General features: G+C 46.5%; 1 protein-coding gene across 5 annotated transcripts in view; it reads left to right on the forward strand.

Moving 5' to 3' along the window:
* The window catches only part of KIF13A (kinesin family member 13A), a 185215-nt gene that overhangs the window by 144652 nt on the left and 24205 nt on the right, over positions 1 to 16358 (forward strand). For 3 of the 5 annotated variants that reach the window (XM_084795083.1, XM_084795085.1, XM_084795087.1), the window contains 10 exons: positions 323 to 455; positions 622 to 768; positions 4739 to 4777; positions 6435 to 6534; positions 7763 to 7889; positions 11047 to 11102; positions 13247 to 13371; positions 13837 to 14013; positions 15519 to 15611; positions 15751 to 15903. In XM_084795083.1, the coding sequence (XP_084651209.1) occupies positions 323 to 455; positions 622 to 768; positions 4739 to 4777; positions 6435 to 6534; positions 7763 to 7889; positions 11047 to 11102; positions 13247 to 13371; positions 13837 to 14013; positions 15519 to 15611; positions 15751 to 15903 (1150 nt within the window). The remainder of the gene's footprint in view (positions 1 to 322; positions 456 to 621; positions 769 to 4738; positions 4778 to 6434; positions 6535 to 7762; positions 7890 to 11046; positions 11103 to 13246; positions 13372 to 13836; positions 14014 to 15518; positions 15612 to 15750; positions 15904 to 16358) is intronic. The other 2 variants (XM_084795084.1, XM_084795086.1) reach the window with 1 other exon arrangement.

Genomic DNA, 16358 nt, shown 5'->3' on the forward strand with positions numbered 1-16358 from the left:
CTGTGCTAAATTAAATAAACCAGACTCAAGAGTCCACGCCACATAGTTGCAAGTTCATGACATTTAAAAACAGGCAGAGCTAACTTGAGTTTGTCGAAGCCCATGGAATCTACCCCCAATCTTTGTACATCACGAAGTGTAAGGTATGGCTCAGTTAAGCAGCCTAAGTCCACGCCACAGGGTTGTGTGAGAGCCGCAGAGGTGATCTGTAGGACGTCCTTGCACAGTGCCTCCCACTCAGTATGCTCAGTGAGTGGACACTTATGATGGCTGTGATGGTGGCCCTGGGTGATACGTCTCCGTTGGGGTGTGGTCTTTGCAGGTGGAATGAAGTAACTCGAAGAATAGAAATGTGGATCTCCATATTGGAACTGAACGAGCTAGGGGAATACGCTGCGGTGGAGCTGCACCAGGCGAAGGATGTCAACACCGGAGGTGTCTTTCAACTCAGACAGGCGTGTGAAGTGTTTGTTTGCTTTTCACGTCCCCTCCCTACTCCACTCTTAGAGTTTATAAGAACACCCTAATTACTTGCATTTCTGTTCTCAAATTATTTTCCCTTGTTTCCTTCCTCCGTCCCCACCCCTGTTCCTGGCATCTACACTGCCTTCACCTCTGCAGGGTCACTCCCGACGAGTGCAGGTCACAGTAAAACCTGTACAGCATTCTGGGACACTGCCACTCATGGTTGAAGCCATCTTGTCAGTATCCATTGGCTGCGTGACTGCCAGGTCCACCAAGCTGCAAAGAGGACTGGACAGTTACCAGGTAAGACACAGGTCTGAGGTATTATGTACCAAAGTCTGGGGGGTAGCTTGGTTGAGAGCACTTACTGAGCATGCCCAAAGCACTGGGCTCTATACCCAGTACTGTAGACATTTAAAAAAAAAACAATTTTTTTAAAAGACTACAGGGATGATGGCTCATCCATTAAAAATGCATACTACTCTTACAGAGAACTCAAATTTAATTCTCAGCAGTCATATTAGACAGTTTATAACCATCCATAACTCCATCTCTAGGGGATCCAGCACCCTCTGCTGGCCTCCAAGGGCACCTGCACTCATGTGTGCATACCCACATTCAGACATACATACGTATATACATACATACATACATATATATATATATATATATATATATATATATATATATATATACACACATACAGTTAAAAATACAACATATTAATTTTAAAATAAATAAATAAAAGTCAGTATAAAAGTAAAGAAATTGATGTACAATGAAAGTCTAATTTGGGAGTACAAAAAAACTGTGTAACTTCCCCGAAATCTCATCTCCATTTGTTGCCTTTTTTATAAATACAAAATGCTGTGTCTGTTTAGTATTGCCTAGTAATGTGTACTTCTTAAAGCTCTAGTAGTCATCTGCTTTGGGGATGCTTTTATTTTTACATCTGGCCCAATGTATGTGAAGGTTATTGCTGGCCTGACCCACTTGCATTGTTATCAGAAAATTGTTGCTGTATATCATCACATTAAATTAATCTTTACTGTTCTTTTTTGTTATTATAAAATCATGATCATTTTGTCCATTAAATCCTCATCCCCAAAGTCTGTTGTTCTCAGTAAGAAATGAAAAGATGCCTGTCATCCCAACACTTAGAATGTGGAGGCAGGAGAACTATAGTCCAGGCTCATGCTCGGCTTCAGCTACACAGTGAGTTTGGGGCTAGCCTGGGCTACATGAGACACTGTGGAGGATGGGCAGTGCAGAAAGCTAGTCTGAGCCCTGGGAGGGCAAACTTTAATAGCTGTCCTCCTGCTGAAGCTTGGAAGTATGTATGCACTCCAGGGCACTGGGCACAGTTGTCACGTGTGACAGAGGGCATCTCTCCGCCTTGCCAGAGAGACAACGTCTCCCTCCATTTCTCTGAGGAGTCTGGGTACCAACCCCGCCAATCCTGAGACACGGTTCGTCTTCTACCGTGGTTCCTCCTTGGTTTCATGGAAGCTGGAGCACAAGGCAGCGACCTGGGGCTTTTAGACGCTCCCCTCCCCCCTCCTTTCCCACCAAACTTCCCTGCAGCGCAGTCTGCGTGCTTCCTTCAGAGCAAAAGCAAAGGAGAAGGAGAAGTCTAGGGGGCCTTCTCTGCCACACCCATGTGTCTGTGGCCTGTGAGTAAGGAATTCAATCCTGCGCATCCTCACTCCGGACCAGGCCCTCACAGAGCCAGCAACTTCTAGAGTGGCCGTAGAGAGCGGCTGTAGGAATTAACTTCATAGTTGGGGTGGGCACAAGACTTAACAGTCAGGAGACCCAAACTCTCTACTCACTTCCTGGTTCATTTAAACACTGAATTCTTTCTTTCTTGTCCAAAAATGATAAAGTAGACTCAATGATTCTCAAAGACTCTTTTGGCTCAGTCGAGCTCCAGGGTCAGATAAAACATGGAGTTCGTGTAACTTAAGCTTGACCTCTATAACAAAATCATCAGCTGTGCTGAATATTCCCACTTCAAGAGCTTTGTAAGAATTCTTTTTTTTTTTTTTCATTTTTAAGATTTCATGTGTATGAGTGTTTTGAGTGTGTGTGTGTGTGTGTGTGTGTGTGTAGAACATGCGTGCTTGGTACCCATGGAGACCAGAAAAGGTTTTCGAGTCACCTGGAACTGGAGTTAGAGATGGTTGTGAGCCACCACGTGGGTGCTGGGCATCAAACCTGGGTCCGCTGGAAGAGCAGCAAATGCCCTTAACCACTGAGCCATCTCTCCAGCCCCTATTTGTACTTTAAAACTAATTTGGCTAATTTGGGTGGGGGATACGGGGAGTGCCTGGGTATGGTGGCACACAACTCTGGGGAGCAGAGGCAGTCAGAACCCTTCTGTAAGTTCAAGGCCACCCTGGTCTACACAGCCAATTCCAGGCAAGCCATGGGGACATTGCGGCCCCTGAACGTAATTAAACAACAAAAGAACTGACGTTTTATTAAAAATGTGGATTTGAAAAAGTTAACTGTAGCCCAGTGCTGCTTGCTACCTTAAGAGCGTACTGCTCAGGCTAGGGGTAGTGGTGGTTGGATGGTAAGACACAAGCTTACATATGTGAGATCCTGGGCTCAGTCCTCAGCACCTCAGGAGGAAAGCTTGAACCAGCCATACAGAATCACGCTGTGATCACTTTACCTCCGTTACCACGGTCAAGGTCATAGCTACAGATTGTTGTTGGCTCAGTATAGGTATTCTGTCCTGATTGCTGAAGCCAATACAGGGTACAGACCTCATAGTCTGAAAGCTCAGGCTGGGCTTTGGTTGATGAAAGTACCTTTTTAGTCTAAGACATAATGTTGTGTCACGGTGGTCTGTTCTTTGATGTTCATAAAGGAAATCAGTTCAAGATCAATTCTTTCAGTGTTCAGCTACCACTTCTTCATACATTCATCCCACAGCTGCCGGTGATAACAACAGACTTTCAAAGTTATGTATTTTGAAGTGTGCATGTGAAAATAGCTATAACTGGATTTTAATGATTCTAATATACCCTCACTAAAAAAAAGATTGCTATAAATTTAAATAAATGCTTTCACTGCGCAAAATGGAGCATCCCTGTAATGCCAGAATTTGGGAGACAGAGGCAGGAGGACCACTGCAGATCCAAGGCCAGCCTGATCTACATAGTGAGTTTCAGGCCAACCAGGTTTACATAGAGAGACCCAATCTGTAAAGTGGTGGTGATGATGTTGAGGATGGTGGTGGTGGTGATGATGGTGATAATGGTGATGATGATGATGATGATGAACCCAGGGTATCTAGTCTCCTTTCTAAGGAAAATTGTCTCAACCCAAACTCTAATTTTCAGCATGGTTCTTTGTCTTGCCTAATGTTTTTACCAAAATTGTTACTTTGTGTAACTATTGTGAAATGTAGCCATGCCTTTGGGGCAGCTGTGGTCCATCCACAGTAGACACTGATAACCAGTGCGTTCCAGTGGTTCAGCTTCCCCTGCAGGAGCCAATCCAGAACCTCATGTGCCGTTAGCCTTAGGGGGCCCCCTCCACCCCCCGGGTATCCCTGGGACACCTTTACCCATGAGTGATGAACTCCATAGAATGGCTGCTGGGGTTGGAGACTAGAGTCCCCGCTTCTGTCCTGAGCGGCCACCATCTGGGTGAACCTTGGATTAATCGTCTCATCCACCAGGGTCTCAGCGAGAAGGGAATCTCTAAGTCCTTTGTAGATGAGCCTTTTTCTGTCCCACTAAGAAACAACCCGAACCTTGGAACGAGTACCCAGAATACATGTCACCAAGGACAGTGGCCCACAAGTGTTGCTTTTGATTGTTTCTGAGAGAATTCTCTTTCAAAATATTTGTTTTCCTTACTTTAAAAAAAATTCTTGGGGTGTTAAAATGACTCAGTAGGAAAGGCACTTGGCTCCAAGCCTGACATCCTGCGTGTGAGCCCCAGAACCCAGATAGTGGAAGGAAAAATGATTCTTGTGAATTGTCCTCTCTTTCTCTCTCTCTCTCTCTCACTCACACACGCACAGCACAGAAGGCACAGAGAGAGAGAGAGAGACAGACAGACAGACAGAAAGACAGATGGACAGACGGACAGATGAATTTAATCCTTCCTAACCTTTTGGGATTCAGTGAAGGGCTTTACGGTGCTAATGTTGTATGAGGCGTCCATTGTGACATGTGTTAAATCATTTTCCCCCGTATGCTGTTTGAGAAAAAACAAAAATGCGTGTCCTTTATGTTTATTTTCTCCCCACCAGAGAGATGAGGAGGATGGCAGTGACATGGATAGTTATCAGGTATTGCCACGGCTGCCAATGCCGAGCATGGGGCACAGCTCTCGCTAATCGCCAGCCTTCGCAAAGCAGAGGCCAGGGAGGCGGCAACAGGGCCAGCAGAGTTTCTCTCTTGCTCTTGATTTGCTTTGTATGTGATCAAGGGCACAATGTAATTTCTCTCGCTTTTCCTGTAAGTTCCAAATCTGTAAGCAGGCACTGCACTATGCCGGCTCCAGTGACCAGCTAGGAAAGCCTTGCCGAGGGAGACCGCAGTGGCTGTCGTAAGATGAGTGACCTCAGAAAGCACACTGCTGTCCTCCACTCACAGTCTTCCCGTCCACTCTTGTCTTTCCTCTACTAAACTGCACTTTGCCTCTCAGTTCTGGAAGATTAACGTTACTCTAAATACCATTTGACTCCAAATAAACAAGCAAATAAACAAACACTTGCAATGGGCAAAAAGCTTGGAGACTTGTGCACAGACTATTGTTTTGTTTTATTTAACCAGTTTACCCTCTCGTCGGGGTCACACTTAGTTCATCATGTTGAGAATTTAGAGCAGCTTTCTCTTGTTGGAAATGGAGAAAGGGAGGATGAGCCGATGTGGCGTGTAAACCCAGCCAGCCTCAGCTAGCCTGACAGCCATGGGTGATGGTGGGCTCGTGGTCCAAGCAGTCAGCTGGGGTGCTGTGACTTCCCGGGCTCTGTACTGCTATCCCACTTTCCCAGGTTGACAGGTTGGGTCCTCAATGAGCTGTCCTCTATGTCAGCTGTGGGGACATTGTAGGAAAAGCTCCAGCGTTCCCTCCGTCTACTCTTAGCCTCAGGTCGTCCTCATTAGAATTAGGCCAAGGGGTATCTGCAATAGAACTGATGGTTTTTCCTTCCCTACTCATTTTACTAAGAGAGGATGAAAGTGAACAAAGGCAGGTCTTGTGGGAAGGTCAGCATCTTCGTAGGTCTCAGCTGTGCCGTCCACTAACGTCTTACGGCTTTGGGCGTGCTTCCTGCCGTGTTCACAGTGGAGTCCAGCGGCTGCTTCTGGGGTTTCTTGGAGCATGGCTGACTGCATGTGGAGTCTCTGCATGGGAGAGTTCTGTTTATCCTCGTGGTGGCGGTTGGCTGTGAAAATCTTTTCAGCAAGTTCAGAAGGTTTTCTGCTGACCTGTTCTTTCCATTTCAGAAAAAAAAATCATGCATAAATAATAAGGCCATTGATCTATGGACTACATAAATGCCTGTCACTGTCCCCACCGTTTGATGGTCTGTGCTTTAAGCTTTGCTTATGGTGTCCTTCTGCTTGAAGACACACATCTATCAATGACTTGCCACCGTGTAAATGCACACAGACATGGGTGTGCCCACATACAGCATAAAAACCTTGCAGTGTAAAAAAAAAAAAATCAACCCATTCTAGCATCGCTTGAGCTTGTCTTGCCTTTCACTGCAATTGTCCTTCTGAAGATCCAGGGGCTCTGATTTCTGGGTACCAGCATCCTTGGTCAGCATGGAGCATTCTTTGACCTCTGCTTTCTCACATGTTGATTAACCACTGTGGCATTCAATGGCCTTTCCTAATGCAAAGTTCCCTGGTCTATTTAAATACCTTTCTTATACAACATGAGTCACTGTCTACATATTCCATAGAGAAAGGAACCCTTCCCTCTGTTGTTGTCAGGAAGAAGACTTGAATTGTGTGAGAGAGAGATGGTCAGAGGCACTCATCAAACGACGGGAATACTTAGATGAACAGATAAAAAAAGTCAGCAATAAGAAAGGTACGTGATGGGGTTCGCACGGGATGGCTCAGCAAGTGAAGGCGTGTGCCACCAAGCCTGACAGCACAAGTTCAGTCCCCCAGAACCCACAAGGTAGAAGGAGAGAACCGACTCTCACAGGCTGTCTTCTTGTGTCCACGTCTGCTGTGATATGCTTGTCCCATTTCCCACACAAAATAAATAAATGTTAAAAAAAAAATGTACATGGGATTAAACTCTTCCAGGAGTAGCTTTTTCAGCATTATTCAGTGGCCAAAAAATTAAAAAATTAAAAAATATTAAAAATTTTGAAAAAAAATCCTTGTGATCCAAGTGTGGTGGCTCATACCTTTAATCTCAGCTTTTGCACGAGAGACACGTGGATCTCTGTGAGCTCAAGTTGAGCATGGTCTACATCATAGTGAGTTCCAGACCAGCCAGGGCTGCATAGTAAAACACCTGTCTAAATGAGGCAGAGAGATAGATGGGTGGGTGGGTGGGTGAGTAGATGGATGGATGGATAGATGGATAGGTGGGTGGGTGGATGGATGGATAGATAAATAGTCAGCCAGCCAGCAGCCAACTAAACAACCTGTGCTCTCCGTTTAATTTCACGGTTATTCAGGGTACTTACCACTGTACCAGTACATGTGGGTGTCATTCCGTTTCATATCAACAAAATTCTCCTTGGTAAACCATCTTAGCCCAGCCTGTGGTATAGGTTTGTGTGTGTGCCTAGTCCACTGCTGAAAAATCAATGAGTCTACCTAGGGAATCCCAGAGTTGAGTTAGGAGCATGAACATTTAAAAATGTATCTAGTAAAATCCTTTTCACCATGAACATGAAGGAAAATAAAAAGGTTTTACAGAGCGCCGTATAGGAAACATTTAAGTCCTCTGTCTTTGTAACGTGGCTTGTCATTTTATAAGCCACATCACACCCATCAATGAACTGGATCGTTCCAGCAAGTGTATAAAGTAGATATGGTGTGTATTCCTAACCCTTCCCCAGACACAGCGCCAGGAGTACACCACCCACCTTCTGGCCTCTGCTCACTGAAGCTGGTGTCACATCCTATCTCAATCCGAATGCCCACCCTTGGTCTTCAGAAGCACAGTTCCCTCTTTGGAATGTAGTAGTACTCTTATCAACCATTTTGGATGTCCCCAGGTGAAAATCTGGCTGTGTTAAATGTAGCAGTTGTCCCTTCTCTTTTGCTGTCATTCATGTCCTCCTGTCATTCTGCAGAGAAAACAGAAGATGATGTGGAGCGGGAAGCCAGGCTGGTAGAGCAGTGGGTGGGGCTGACGGAGGAGAGGAATGCAGTGCTGGTCCCTGCCCCTGGCAGCGGCATCCCTGGTGCACCTGCTGACTGGTAAGGCCACCTTTCTCTACACAGCTCTGGCAACGTGCTGAGCATCACCTGTGTCAAAAGCCATACAGGTGGCTGTCCAGGGTCAACAGCTAGCTGCAGCTGAGGGGAGGGCCAACTGCCTCCAGCATTTTGACCTCCTTTTGTAACTTTCCTATCACAGGCAGCTCCTTCCAAAAGTGACCTGACGGGGAGTGAGTAAAAGGCTGCATTCCCCTCTTCCTCTGAATAAGCAGTTTGGCCCCTGAATGAGAAAGGAGGTTTAAAAGGATACTGAAAAAAAACAGAAAAAGATCTTATTTGCCCTGGCATGTGGTTAATTTGCCTGCTTTGATGGTACAGAGCAGTGGTTCTCAACCATCCTAATGCTGAGAATCTTTAATGTAGCTCCTTGTGTTGTGGTGACTCACAACCATAAGATTATTTTCATTGCTACTTCATAATTATAATGTTGCTGCTGTTATAAGTCATAATGTAAATCTTTTGGAGATAAAGGTTTGCAATGGGTGTGACCCACAGGTTGAAAACCCCTGGTTCATGCTCAAGCATGACGTCATCAGTGAGCTGAGCATCTAGCTACTACTCGGTCTGCGCTTAAGAAGCAGCCTGCTGTCTGTCCTCATGTCTAGGGTAAAATAAAGGGCCTGGATTAGTGTCAACCTTCAGCCCTTGTTTGTTTTGAGTGGGTACAGAGACAGGGTCTCCTGTTTCTTGTGTAGCCTCAAATTTGATCTGTAACCAAGGATGGCCTTAACTTCTGATCTCTAAATTTCTGATTCAGCCTTTACCTCCCAAGTGCTGGGGTGACAGGTATGCACCACCACACCGATTTTATACAGCTCTGGGGATTAAACCCAGGGACTGGTGCATGCTAGGCAAGTACTCTGCCAACATAGCCATAGTCCCATTGTTGTATGTCTTGAACTCTTTTTGCTTTTTTTCCTGATATGTAAGTGGAACTGTTTGTGTACTGTTGGGAGACTTAGAGCTATTACATATATAAAGAGGCTTGTTTGTTTGAATATAGTCTACATTATAATGCATATTATACATAGAAAGTATCTTTTGTGTATATTTATTTAATGGTGGCTCTGTTGCTTCTAATTCTCATTCTTACTATAAAAATATGTCCTAAGCTGGGCAGGGTAGCACACGCCTGTAACCCCAGCACTCAGGGAGGCAGAATTTGGGGCCAGCCTGGTCTACGAAGCAAGTTTAGAACAGCGAAAGCTGCACAGAAAAACAAAAACAAAAACAAAAACAAACCCCACTTTATTTATTTATTTATTTATTTTGGTTTTTTTGAGACAGGGTTTCTCTGTGTAGCCTTGGCTGGGCTGGACTCACTTTGTAGACCAGACTGGATCTGCCTGCTTCTGCCTCCCAAGTGCTGAGATTAAAGGCATGCGCCACCACTGCCCGGCCCTATTTTAATTTTTAATTTTTTTATTTTTTCCAAGACATGGTTTCTCTGTGTAGCCTTGGCTGTTCTGGACTTGCTGTGTAGACGAGGCTGGCCTTGAACTCATGATGATCTGCTGGCCTCTGCCTCCTGAGTGCTGGGATTATAGGCATGTGCCACTGCTGCCCGGTGCCCCACTATTTTTGATAATGGAAGGGAACCGATGTCATGGTATTTCTGAGTGGATGGGCTAATCTGAGTCTGCAGGCACAGAACTGTCAGCCTGCTGTTTCTCCTTGCAGTTTCAGCCTTTGTGTTTGGGCCCTGTATGTAGTGTGCCGTCTCTGCAGGCTGCTCCCTGTGAGCAGTCAGCTCATTCCAACCTTATTGTCCCTCAGTGTCCTCCCTAGTCAGTCCTCCTCCTCACCTTAGCCTCTTGTCATCTCAAATGTTCATAGAATATCAACCTCGGTCCCACCCTATATGTGACTAAGAAGAGGAAGGATATGGGCCAGAGAGATGGCTCAGAGGTTAAGAGCACTGTCCGCTCTTCCAAAGGTCCCAAGATCAATTCCCAGCAACCACATGGTGGCTCACAACCATCTAGAATGAGATCTGGTGCCCTCTTCTGGCGTGTAGGTGTACATGCAGGCAAAACACTGAATACTTAATAAATCAAAAAAGAAGAGGAGGAAGGATACGACCCGGGACCTTTAAGAGCCCTGTAAGGGGCTGGAGAGATGGCTCAGTGGTTAAGGGCACTGCCTGCTCTTCCAAAGGACCCGGGTTCAATTCCCAGCACCCACATGGCAGCTCACAACTGTCTGTAACTCCAAGATCTGACACCCTCATACCAACACACATAAATTAAAATTAAATAAAATATTTTAAAAAAAAAAAAGAGCCCTGTAAGATGATTCAGATGAAGCTGGGCCAGTCTGTGCACTGTACTTGCCTGCTCTCTGCTGCACACAGCACCTCCTGCCTCGGCTTGTGCTCACTCCTTGGAGTTTTCAGTGTTATTGTCCCTTTTGTTTACTTCCCCTGTTATTTCATTTATTTTTTTTTTTTATTCTCTGGTGTATGAATGTTTTGTCTGTGTGCATATTGTGTGCGTGCATGCATGCATGCCGGCTGCCTGAGGAGGCCAGGAGAGGGTGTCAGACCCCCTGGAAGTAGAGCTGTGGAGAACTGTGAGTCATGGTAGGATGCGGGCACTGAACCTGAGTTATCTGAAAGACGAGCAAGTACTCTGACTGTTGAGCTATCTCTTTAGCCCCTTGAGCTAAATTGAATTGAATTGAAAGGCTTCGATTAATCTTTGTTTTAGTTAATCACATGCAGTGCATATATGCCTGGCAGTTCTTTTATATGTTACAGTAATTCCCATGACTTGTGTCAACACGGGAGTTATAAAAACATGACGTATTTTTATAACAACAGTTACGTTAAGAAATTAAAAATTAAAAATGATGGGCACTGGAGATACGACTTAGTGGCCCTTGCTCTGAAGTCTGGCAACATGAGTTTAATCCCTGGCTCGCTTGGTGAAAGGAGAGAACTGACTCTGTAGATTGTCCTCTGCCATGGTGCGTGTGAGACGCATACACAATAAAATAAACAAGCATGACGGTACATCTGAAGGTTCGACAACCCCACTGTAGGTCCCTTCTGTTTCTGTGGCTCTGCAGTGTTCTGTTAATTAACAAAATATAAACCACACCTGTTCTAATGAGAAAACTTTGCTGTTGAATTTAGGGTCCCACCTCCCGGGATGGAAACACACATACCAGTTCTCTTCCTGGATCTGAATGGTAAGTAGGTACCTACCCATCCCAGCATCATCCAAGTCAGCTGAGACCATCATTTCTGCAGTCTTGTGTTATTTGAAGTGTAAATCTCTTTGGTAATTACTGATATGGCACAGTAGGTGACAGTTTGGCTCTGGTCACCTGCATAAGCGTGGCATATGGTCACTGGAGGAGACATGTGGGTCTAACCTCACACAAAGCACCCAGGACATTGAAAACTGCAATCAAGAACACAAAGCTTCTGCTCTGAGATATTAGTGGCCGATGGGACCTGCAAAAGGAGTTGCTCTGGAGATTCTGTGTCAGGCCTGGTAAGGGCTGAGGGTCAGGTGTCAGGCTGGTGCCCTCAGCCCTCAACCCCCAGCAGCTCGGGTACCATAAATGACTGTGCTCTCCCCCTTGTACTGACAGTTGTCCTGTGGCTGAGGATATAGCTCAGTGATGGAGCATAAGGCCGTAAGCTCAGACTGTTCCCCGCCACCACCCAATATAGTTGTAGGGCCTGGCATCCTCCGAGCTACTTGGAAAGCAGAGGCAAGAAGATAAAAACATCAGGGCCAGCCAAAGTAACTTAGTTAAGATTCTGTCTCAAAGTAAAAAGCGCTGTGTGTATGTGTGGGGCGAGGTCTAATATAGCTCATCAGGTAGAAACGCAGGCCAGGGAGGTGACTGTCTGCATTTGTCCCCAGATGCCTCACAGTAGAAGGGGAGGACTAACCCTCAAGAGGTGTCCTCTGACCTCCACACGTGTGCAGTGTCACATGCAAACCTGCACTTAGACACAGGCTCGCACACAGATGAACAGACTTTGAATGAAATGGGGTGGGTATATAGCTTAGTGGCAGAGGACTGGCCTAGTATGGCTCCGCCTCCAAGACTGAAAAGAGAGTAGCAGTTGTTCTTGAGCCTGACACTTAGGTGCAGTGGTTTCCAGTGTGCTCGAGAAGCAAAATCCCTTATATATGACCTCTTCAGTAGGTCCACAAGTCAGGCAGACACAGTAGCATACACCTTGAATTCCAGCACTCAGGAGGCTGAGGCAACGGGATCTCTATCAGTCTGAGGCCAGCCTGGTCTGCATAGGAAGTTCCAGGACAGCCAGGCCTATATAGACCTTGTCTCAAAGATAGATAGATAGATAGATAGATAGATAGATATATGCATGCATGCATACATACATACATTTAATGTGAGTTTAAGTAGGACAACAAACTTAATATATGAAACTAGAAAAAAATCTGCAGCATGTTTAGGGAAAGTATTTGGGTGGTAAGAGGACAGTAAGACTACACGTGGAAGACATCCAATCTATCTTATAGGAAGCTGGCAAGGCAGCTTTTTGACTAATTCAGTTGTATTTTAAAACAGTAATATCTGCTGGGTGTGGTGGCACACACTGTTAATGCCAACACCCAGGAGGCAGAGGCAGGCAGATCTCTGTGAGTTCGAGGTCAGCCTGGTCCACAAAGTGAGATCCAGGACAGCCAAGGCTACACAGAGAAACCCTGACCCAAAAAACGAACAAAGAAAGAAAGAAAAAAGAATAGCTGTTGTGAATTTTTGAGTATCTCTTTCAAGTGCAGAATATGGAATAAAAAGAGTAAACAAAACTATGAGTGCACTTTACCCACCAGAAGCGTATTTTGGGCTAGGGTGTAGCTCAGTGGCAAGCATGTGTTTAGTTTGCAGAGGTTCCTGGGTTCAGTCCTTGAACCATCAAGTTTTTAAAAATCTGATTATGTGTGACACAGCAGCAGGGGAGAAGGGAGCCAACAAGAGAGGTCACAGGAGGAAATGCTGTCATTTTCTCAAAACCCATTACTTTTTAGTTTAGTTTTGGTTTGGTTTTTCGAGTTAGGGTTTCTCTGTGTAGCCTTGGCTGTCCTGGACTCGCTTTGTAGACTAGGCTGGCCTCAAACTCACAGAAATCCACCTGCCCCTGCTTCCCTGAGTGCTGGGATTACAGGCATGCACCACCACGCCGGGGGCTGACTTTTTGTTTTAATTAATTAATTAAATAATAATTTTAAAAAATAAGGTATAAAGTGGAAAAATAAATTTAAAAGGCATATTTTTTAAATGTTGCTGTTTGCTTAAAAGCTGACTTTCCTTGCTCTATTTTTATCTCTTGCCTTGGACTTGGTCAGCGGATGACCTCAGTGCCAACGAGCAGCTGGTGGGTCCCCATGCATCGGGTGTGAACTCCATCCTGCCCAAGGAGCACGGCAGTCAGTTCTTCTACCTGCCCATCATAAAGCACGGTGATGACGAGGTAACTTATCCCAGGGCCCATTATATGAGCACAGCTTACCCCCAGGGCCGTTCACGTGAGCACAGCTTACCCCCAGGGCCATTCACGTGAGCACAGCTTACCCCGGGGCCCATCACATGAGCACAGCTTACCCCCAGGGCCGTTCACGTGAGCACAGCTTACCCCCCAGGGCCCTTCACGTGAGCACAGGGCTCTCTTGAGATCTTCACATTAGCACAGGTTACACCCAGGCCTCTCTTGAGATCTACATGAGTACAGGATCCCTGTCAGCCTGATAAGCTGCTGTGGTCAGCTTTGGGAAAGGGGACCAGGGACACTGGACAGAATCCCGTCTGTGTCACCTTTCAAAATAGATGAGGGAAGAAATCTGTTTGATAACAGGAAGGAGAATTGATGTTCTTTCTCTGGGATGTCTCGTAAAACCGCTCTGCCTGACGCACTGCCCCAACATCCTGCTACCCCCAGGTTTCTGCCACAGCCTCCTGGGACTCCTCCGTGCATGATTCCGTTCACTTGAATCGGGTCACACCGCAGAGTGAGAGAATCTACCTGATTGTGAAGACCACGGTGCAGCTCAGCCACCCGGCAGCTATGGAGCTGGTGTTGAGGAAGCGGATTGCAGCCAATATTTATAACAAGCAGGTAGTGGCGAGACTGGCTTGCCATCGTGTGTACAAGGGCACAGTTCTCTCCTCTGCGTCACTCATGTTTTGTAACACTGGTAAACAGTGGTGGTGGAACCCATAATCAAGGTGGCCAGGGATAGACCACAGAAGGAAAGGCTAACCCCAAACGCACTAACCTTACCACATTCACTGGACAGGACACACACAGTCTTTCAGGCTGGAGACGCTGCATGACAATTAAGAGCGCTTGCTGCCCATCTAGAGAATTTGAGTTTGGTTCCCAGTGCCCGAATTAGGCGATTCACATTGGATTGTAACTTGAGCTCCATGGGATTCAATGTCCTCTTCTATCCTCCTTCGATATCCTGACACACATGCTCACACTGCATGCACGCGCATGCACACACACACACACACACACACACACACACACACACATAAATCAGATAAACTTTTTTTTAAAAAGAACTATTAATACTTGATACTTGCAGGCAGCAGCTATATCTAACTACGTTAGTAACAGCTGATGCATGACATGGCCCAGTCATGTTAGTGACAAAGCAGACTTCCATTGCTTTGCCAAACACCATGGCAGAGGTGCTGTGAATGAAAGTGACCTCCCTGTGTGCCTCAGATTGGTCCAGGAGAGCCGGCTAGACCCTGGAAAGGTGAAGGGCAGTTAGCAGAGGGGAAACAGACAAAAATCATAGAACCCCGGGCATGCCATGCCTCTGCCTGTGTGACCACACACACACACTTCCGCACAAGCCCACACACACAGTTGGGCTTTTGCTCTTGGCTGGAACTCACTGTATAGCCCAGGCTCACAGAGAGCCTTGAGCTCACAAAAATGGTCCTGTCTCTGCCTCTTGGGTGCTGAGATTAAAGGTGTGCATCACTACACTGGGCAGAGAAGGTATTTTAAAAGAGAGGGGGTTTTTTTACGTTTATATTTTTATTCAGTGTGTGTGTTTGCACTTGCGTGCTACAAAGCCTGTGCTGAGGTCGGGGGACTCCTTTTAGGAGTCAGTACACTTATCCACAATGTGGGTCCCTGGGCTCAAACTCAGGTCGCCAAGCATGGAGACCAATGCCTCTGCTTAAGCCATCCAGCCAACCAGAGACAGGAGTGTTAGGTTTAATGTTTGGTTTGGTTTGGTCGTTTTCTGCTCTTTGCTTTTTCTTTTCTTATCTTACTTAGTCACTTGAGACCTGCTCTCATTCAGGAGCACAGACTGGCCCCGAACCCGCTGTGTTCACCGTGTGACCCAGACTAGCTTTGAAACTGATGACCAATCCTCCTGCCTCAGGCTTTCACGTATTGGGGTTTTAGATGTGAGCTACCATGCCCTGCTTTTTAAACTTCAGGGTCTTGCTTGCTTGCTTGCTTGCTTTCTGTTTTGTTGAAATTATCTGTACTTCTTAAATTATTTGTAGTACTTTTCCAGCTTGCAGAATATAAAGTGTTTGCCTTGGCTTCGTCACACAATTTAATCCGGCTTTCCTTCCTGTTTCTACCAGAGTTTCACCCAGAGTTTGAAGAGAAGAATATCACTGATAAATATATGTTACTCTTGCGGCGTGACCTATGAGATAGTGTCCAATATACCAAAGGTAATGCTTGCTGCCTCTTCGATGTCAGTATGTGAGCGTGTAAGGGGAGTGTTGGTTCGCTGTGCTTTCAAAGCACGTCCCAACCCTTACAAAAACCACCATTCACAGAAAAACAGTCCCCTCCTTTCTGTGCCTATAGGCGACCGAGGAGATCGAGGACCGGGAAACACTGGCCCTCCTGGCAGCGCGCAGTGAGAGCGAGGACGCTCCGGACGGAGAGACGTACATCGAGAAGTACACGCGGGGTGTGCTGCAGGTCGAGAACATCCTGAGCCTGGAGCGGCTGCGGCAGGTGAGCGGCTGCGTGGTCCTGTGGGTGTGGCTGCGGCAGGTGAGCGGCTGCGTGGTCCTGTGGGTGTGGCTGCGGCAGGTGAGCGGCTGCGTGGTCCTGTGGGTGTGGCTGCGGCAGGTGAGCCGCTGCGTGGTCCTGAGGGTGCGATCGCCAGCCTTCCCCAGTCGTGCACAAAAATGAAGCAAATGCCTCTCAGAGTTCACCAGAAGGGGTGCTTGGTAGCCATTTCCTTAGTGAAAGGAAGTGTGTGTCAGAGACAGCCCTGCTCCCACCGTTAGGAGACTCGCATGAAGGCCAAGTCACATAGTTGTAAGGTATGAGCAGCGGGCCTAGGTCAGTGCCACGCGTGCTCCCCGGTTGGCAGTTCAGTCTCTGTGAGCAGCTATGGGCCCAGGCTGACCCTTTCCTCCCACTGGGCTGCCTTGTCTAGTCTCAATAGAAGATGAGCCCAGTCT

Source organism: Acomys minous (genome assembly GCF_964271855.1).
Source record: "Acomys minous genome assembly, chromosome: 9".
Taxonomy (NCBI): Eukaryota; Metazoa; Chordata; class Mammalia; order Rodentia; family Muridae; genus Acomys; species Acomys minous.